The 6,958-nt window shown below is 39.3% G+C and overlaps 1 protein-coding gene across 1 annotated transcript in view; it reads left to right on the plus strand.

Moving 5' to 3' along the window:
- The window catches only part of znrf2b (zinc and ring finger 2b), a 36,297-nt gene extending 29,551 nt beyond the window's left edge, over positions 1-6,746 (plus strand). Inside the window, exon 3 of the mRNA XM_008290504.1 lies at positions 6,424-6,746. Within this exon, the coding sequence (XP_008288726.1) occupies positions 6,424-6,590 (167 nt within the window). The 3' untranslated portion in view covers positions 6,591-6,746. The remainder of the gene's footprint in view (positions 1-6,423) is intronic.
- Positions 6,747-6,958: the final 212 nt, after the last annotated feature.

Here is a 6,958-nt window from a genome sequence, read left to right on the forward strand (position 1 = left end):
ATCCTCTACTTGTTTCTCGGCATCGATGACCCACTTTCACTTCCAGCGTGTGTATAGAAACATGACAGGAGTGAAGTTTAACAACCATCAAGGAACATGAGCACAGCAGCAGCAGCAGCAGCATCTCTGGTGTCTTCATGCCACGACTTTGTTTGAGAAAATGTATTGAGTTTCTTATTCCTCCTCTTTACAATGAGACTCAAGTCTGGAGACATTTCAGCTGTCGCATACACACACATTTCCCTTTCAGCTGAGTGTTTTCAGGGCTGAGTTGAGTTCCTCTTTGAGTAAACTGACTTCCTGTTCAGCTGGGACAGATTCCTCTCTGTCTTCCTTTCTATCAGTCATATGATGTTCATGCTCTGATCAGTTTGCTGCAATATGGAGAACACAATCAGCATAGAAGAAGTACCGTAACAAATGTTATCTAATTCCAGGTCACAAGTAAATGAGCATTTCACTACAAATACAACATGGAGCAACAGCAGGCAGTCTGTTTGTCTGTCAGTTGGTCAGTCAGTAATTGGACAAAGATCACATTTCTTTCATGGTCCTCAGAGGATGAATCATTCGAGCTCCTCTGACTTCCTCTAGTGCCATGAGCATATTGCCACTTTAGGCTTTTACTAAAATTTAGCAATCATTGTGAGGACTTCTTGAAGTTTAATAAACATAAATATCCCACCTCGATCGACTGGCACAGACTTTTCTCCTGATATTCATGAGCTTCAGAGAATAAGCCCTCAACCACCATAACGGTTGTGGCTTTGAGTGAAACATGGATAATCACTAGATGCATTGTGTAATTTATTTCAGGCAGTCAAGTCACCCACAGTATGAACTGTAACAACTTTGATGTTCCAATATCATTATCACCAGAGACATGAAAAACTAACGACAATCCTGAGCTCTCATTCAATTTAGCATCAATTAGCAAATGTTAGCATGCTAACACACAAAACTGCAACAAACTGCATTAGTCTACATCCTTGCAAGTTTAGCCGTTCTTTAAGGCTGGAGCAGAAGAACAGTTGTTACATATCATCCTTTTAAATAAAAGTAGCTCTTAAACAAGTGACAAGTGTCAAAAAATATATAGAGAAAGTAAATCAAATGTCAGTGAACCACCATCATATCAGAGACTGTAGAAAGTAAAAAATTGATTAAAGAGATTTGCAGTCCCGTGAAAAACTGTTGGACATTGGTGGCTTTTTGAACACGTTGGGACGAGCAAATGATCCTCTTTGAAACAGTGCCTATGGGTAAAGGTGATACACTCAAACAAATGACATGTAAAAATGACTTTTTGTTGTTTCATTTTCATAATTTCAATTTAAGAAAAAACAGAAACAGAAAGAAGTACATCCCTACATTTATCACACCTTCAAATCCATCAAATTAGAATCAGGGCTTCAGCATCAGGACAGATTTTAATCATCATGCCAGTGATTAAAATCTCATCAGGGAAACAGGTTTAACCTGTAATATTTAAACCCCTGACGTTTAGGTGCTGCTGTTTTCTTCAAAGTGTGGTGTCATCGTGCTATGGTCTTAAAAAAAAACTCTCTGAGGCCTTCAGAAACAAGGTGTGGATGCCACTGAGTCTGGCAAGGGATTTAAAATTATCTCCAAATTTGGAATAAATGATTTCCTTGTAAAATAAAAAAGAAAAAAATCGTAATTTTCCTTAGATTTCAAATAACTACCAATTTGCCTGGAACTGGCATGCATCTACAAGCAGAAAGAGGTCACACAAACATGACCTGCATGGGAGGCATGCAAGAAAAAGCCTTTCAATTCCAAAAAGAACATTAGAGCACAACTACAGTTTCCCAGTTAGCATAAAAGCAAAGACCTAGGCATTTAGAATCTTGTGCTATGGGCAGACAAATCAAAGATAAAATTGATTGGTCACAGTAACAGACATGTTTGGTGCAGAGGAAGAATGCCACACTAACTGTGAAGTATGCGGGTTGCAAATGTGATGGTTTGCTCTGCTGATTCAAGGACCGGGCAGCTTGCAGTCATTGATTCAACTGTGAATGTTGCATCTTATTAAATGGTGCTTGAAGATAATGTGAGGCTATCTATTCACAACTTCACGATAAAGAGTGGTCAAAAATTCCAGCATGCCGATGTGTGAGAATGGTGAACAGTTATGTGCACCATCTCCAAAAAGTGATTTTATTTGTGAGTAAATGAAAAAAGTAATTTTCTGTGAGTTTGTGTGGGAACAATAAACAGGATCAACTGCATTCTTGTGCATGTGTGTGAAGAAAAAAGCCAACAATTTTATTATTGTACTAGTTTTTTTTTTATAGCTGTTGTTGCTTAGTTGTGACCCTGGTGTAAATATTTCAATCCACCCAACACAAGATGCAAAATACAACTTAGAAAGCTGGCGAATATACTGTACATTAGACGGATACAATATGAAATTAGAGTAATTCTCTTGTTCTCAGAAAGACATCAAATAGGCGTCAAGCACCTAAGCCACAGCACATTTGTACAAGACTGCAAAAAAATGTATAGGAAAAAAGTTTAATGGAAATAATGATGTAACTAAGGGCTGGGCAATAAAACAACAGCAATATGTAATAATCGATAGTTTCACTTAAATGCATTAAATGCAAACCGCTGCCTATAACAAAAGTGCAAAGTTGCACCGCATGAACAACAAGCGTGATCCCTTCCTGGATTTTAACCAGCCTATCATAATTTAATAAACGATAAGAATAACAGGTTAGACATGCTCATTTACAACAACCTGGACCTCCTGCCTCCTCTGTCAGACCTCCCCTGGTTAGAGGCTGCAGCCAGCAGGAATCAGTCTTTCTAGATGGGCTTCACGGTTCAAAAATACTCACAACTCTGTGTGTGCCACCATCTTCATCCAAACAACCTCCCTCCAGCCGTGCTCCACGGCCTGACCGACTTCATATGTACGCATGGAGATCGGTGTAGTGTCCCATCCAGTGATACCTGGTCCTGGCATGTTTTCCCTTGTTGTTTTAGCATTAAGGCTATTACTGGTTTGCCTTCATAAACAGGCTCAATGATTAAATTAAAATTATTATTATTGTTTTTTTCCTGGTTGCTGACAAAGAAAGGGCATTAAAACTTCAGTCAACAATCATCAATACTGGCTGAAATGAAACCTTTTATCATGATTAACCTTTTATCTTTTATCTGTGTGTGTGTGTGTGTCTGTGTGTGTGTAATTCAGATTTCTGCCTGCTGTAGCTTGAACACGCTGACATACACACACTCACCATCTCACATCAGACTCACATGACCCTGAAGATTTGTATGTAGATTGTTTGTTTCTTGTTTGTTTGCTTGTAGCCGTCCAAGAAAAGCCCTCAACTACAACCCACACACATTAAAAAAAAAAAAACAAGAAAGAACAAAAATTTATTTATTAAGTCGATAATGTAGTCTTACACACATTAGTCACATATCAACTATGTCACTGTAATATGTGTGAAGCCTGCAGAAACAGGAAGTCGCACCTGAAAACTCCCCAGACTTAATGTCAATATGTGTTGCAGCTTGGCCTTGAAACGCTGCTTATTTACACACACACACACACACACACACACACCTCTGGTCTCTAAATATATCTTGTGCTTGTCCATGACACACAAGCAGCAGCTGTCGTGTGTACATAACGTCACAGCTCCCACCTGTCTGCATGTGTTTTCACTGAACTGCGTGATAGAGCCTGAGATGCTTCATGACCCTATTTCTGATATGTGACCTGCTGTGAAACAGACGGATGACAATGTCACAGCCGAGTTGCTCTTTCTAGTAAACACCATAGACACAGAAAGTACAGCTCAGAAGTCAGTCTGCTGTAGTAAAGGCTGCTCTTTGAAGCTCCTCCTCCCCTCTGATCCCTGATCTGTTTTTCTGGGGCCTGTACAGAGCTCAAAGATCAGCGAGACTTTTTTTTTTTTTACCCGTTGTCAGACCCTGCTGTCTGTGTTTTTGTAAGGTAACCAAAAATGGGCTTTTTAAAATACCAGTTTTGGTATTTTTAGACTGAATGCATCGACAGGGTCAATATTTAATGCTATTTGACCATTATGCAATTCCAGTAAAAGCCACAACATCTTAAAAAGCAAATCCACTAACATGGGACAGGACATTTCTCAGTGCAATCCACAGTAATGGTCTTCTGGAAGGATTTAAAATGAAAGTAACAATCAAATGGGGACAGGTGCAGCGACCACATCTGCAGTTTCCTGCAAGCAACATTTGATGATGAATGTCCGGTGTCTGTATCAGCTTCAACCAGAAGACCCTTGAGGTTGGTGGGATGTTTGGGGTTTCACATACACAGTGCTTTTGTGAGGCCATGGTGTGTTTTTCTGTACATATGTCATTGACAGGGGTGCTATTCTTTATCAAGTGGTCTCCTAAAGGTAGGTGTAGCTGTTGTTTCTAGCTGTTCACTGAACAGTCTGGTTTTTGTTCAGTTTATAATGTATACAGGTTGAAATGTTGCAAGTCTAAAAACTTGTGGAAGTTGGCTGCACAATCATTTCTTTTTAGTTTTGTTTCTACTGCTTGACCACATTCTGTCCCATGTGCTGGGAAGATAAAGAGAGAACTTATGACGGACTCGACCACAATGTACACGTTGCAAGCATTTGGTGCAACAAACAGACCGTAGTCCAGCTGTCTCCTGCAGTGCACTGATGGGGGTGAGGAACCATAATGTTCTGCAACTAAAACAAACATCTGGCGTCAAAACTACATTTTTAACAAAGTGTGTGTCTGCATATGTATGGGTGTTGTGCTCCTCTGCCTGCCGGACTGACCAGACTGTCAGTACGTTATTTTTCCCCTCAGCTGAGCTGGATGCCATGTGCTGCAGCCCATAATAACAGGCTTTTGCAGGCCTATGTGGGTTAATCCACTGTTACATAAGGCCAGTCCTAATGACTCTGTGTGTTTTGCTGCAGGTGATGGGTTTAATGGTGCACATGCTGACTTCCACTTTAGAGCCAGACCAATGCTATTCATAGCAGGGCAAGATGAATGCTGCTCTACGTGTACACAAACTCACCCCTCACACACACACACACACACACACACACACACACACACAGAGGTGCACACATGCACATGGTAACCACACAGACTTGTAAGCAGGGGTTGGCAGAGGTGGCGTTTTCCTGGTGCCCATCCAACCCATAGCACTAGACTGAGCATAGTAACACTAATATGAAAAGATTTTAGAGCACATTAATAAGTTTGTGGTGCCTTCTCGGACCTTTTTGGAAATACCAGAATTGTAACTTGAGCATGACTAAACAATAAAAATAGGAAGGTAGCAGACGTTCAGGTTTCTGTGATCTTTTGTTACATTATATCTGCAGCCTGTACTCCTCTATGTAAACTTTACATCAACTAGTTTTGCTGCTACCAAGGAAATAGTAGTATAGCTAGTAGTGACATATGTGATAAATGCACATTTCTTCATATTATTTATACCACTATTATACACCATATTGTGTATATAGTACATCTCTCCCTCTCTCTGTCTTTACATATATATATATGTATATATGTGTGTGTGTATATATATATATACACACACACACATACAGTGTATATAAAAGAATATATAGTCTATGCACTGTATATATGGTATTTCTTACTCATGTGTATACCTATGATTTATATTTATATTTTAAACATTGCTCTCCCTGTGTCCATAGTATCAAATATTTTGCGGCAGGTAAGTTTGTGTGTGGAAAGTCACAACCCAGCTCAAATAGGGCTACTTGTTCCCCAGGACCAAAGCATAAATCCATTAGTTTTATTAACGTGCAACAGACTGTGAACCTGGGTTCCACTGACTGTCAGAGAAAATGTTCATCTACTGATTTCAGTTACAATATTTCTTTTTGCTTGTGATGAATAATTCTTAATAACAATTTGATCTCTGGCTAAAGATTTTTATCACAGTTCAGTTTCATGTCCTTTCCTTCTTTTGTAAAAAATCTGAATTGTTGTAAATATTCCCATGAAATCTAAAATGCTTAACGTACAAATTTGTGAAAATGCTTTAGTTAAAACGTCTTGTATTCCTGTCAGAACAACTGGTCAGATTACCTTAATGTTTACTGTTTTTATGCGCATTTATTGATCATATAAATTTTTTATAAACTATAAAATTTCCTACCAAAGATGTCAATACCAGTAATACAATACAGTAATACAGTATAACAGTGACATTTAAGCAGTGAAGCTAAGTTGAGTCAAATGACCATAATAATATAACTGAGAGAACATGCTTTTCTGCAGTTTACAGTGAAGCATCCAGGGGGTGCCAGTAGGTCTGACCTTGTTTGTATAATCTGTAAAATGACTCTTACTAATTCCTGTTGTGTGATGTGTGTTGCCTTACAGAGGACGTCCTGACCAAGGATGCTGGAGAATGTGCAATTTGCCTGGAGGAGCTGCTACAGGGAGACACCATCGCCCGTCTGCCCTGCCTCTGCATCTATCATAAAGGGTTGGAAACTTTTCCAGTTTTAAAATTAAAGCGGTCACAGCTGTGGATATGGTCAAAGTAGCATGCTGTGGTTTACCCAGTCTGACAATGTTTATGGTTGGTTGTCTGTTAACAACAATTACAGAGCTTCTGCAACAAGTAGAGACAAGCATAAAGCTGTATAACTTCACCTCAGTGTGGTTCATAATGTTGATCAACAGCCACACCTATTGCAGGGTTAGAAGAAGTCATCCCCTCAGACTTGAGCAAGTGTTGCTGAATTGCGTTATCCATTATTCAATACTTACGTAGGTGTTTGTTCCTTAATTGGTCATGTTCATGAGTAAAGCTAATAAGAGCTTTAAGAGAGTCTGGTGGATTGCAGCAGTGCTCTTCACTGCATTTCAATCAGGATACATTATCCATCCATCCATCCATCCATCCATCCAT

Source organism: Stegastes partitus, unplaced genomic scaffold (genome assembly GCF_000690725.1).
Source record: "Stegastes partitus isolate 25-593 unplaced genomic scaffold, Stegastes_partitus-1.0.2 Scaffold677, whole genome shotgun sequence".
Taxonomy (NCBI): domain Eukaryota; kingdom Metazoa; phylum Chordata; class Actinopteri; family Pomacentridae; genus Stegastes; species Stegastes partitus.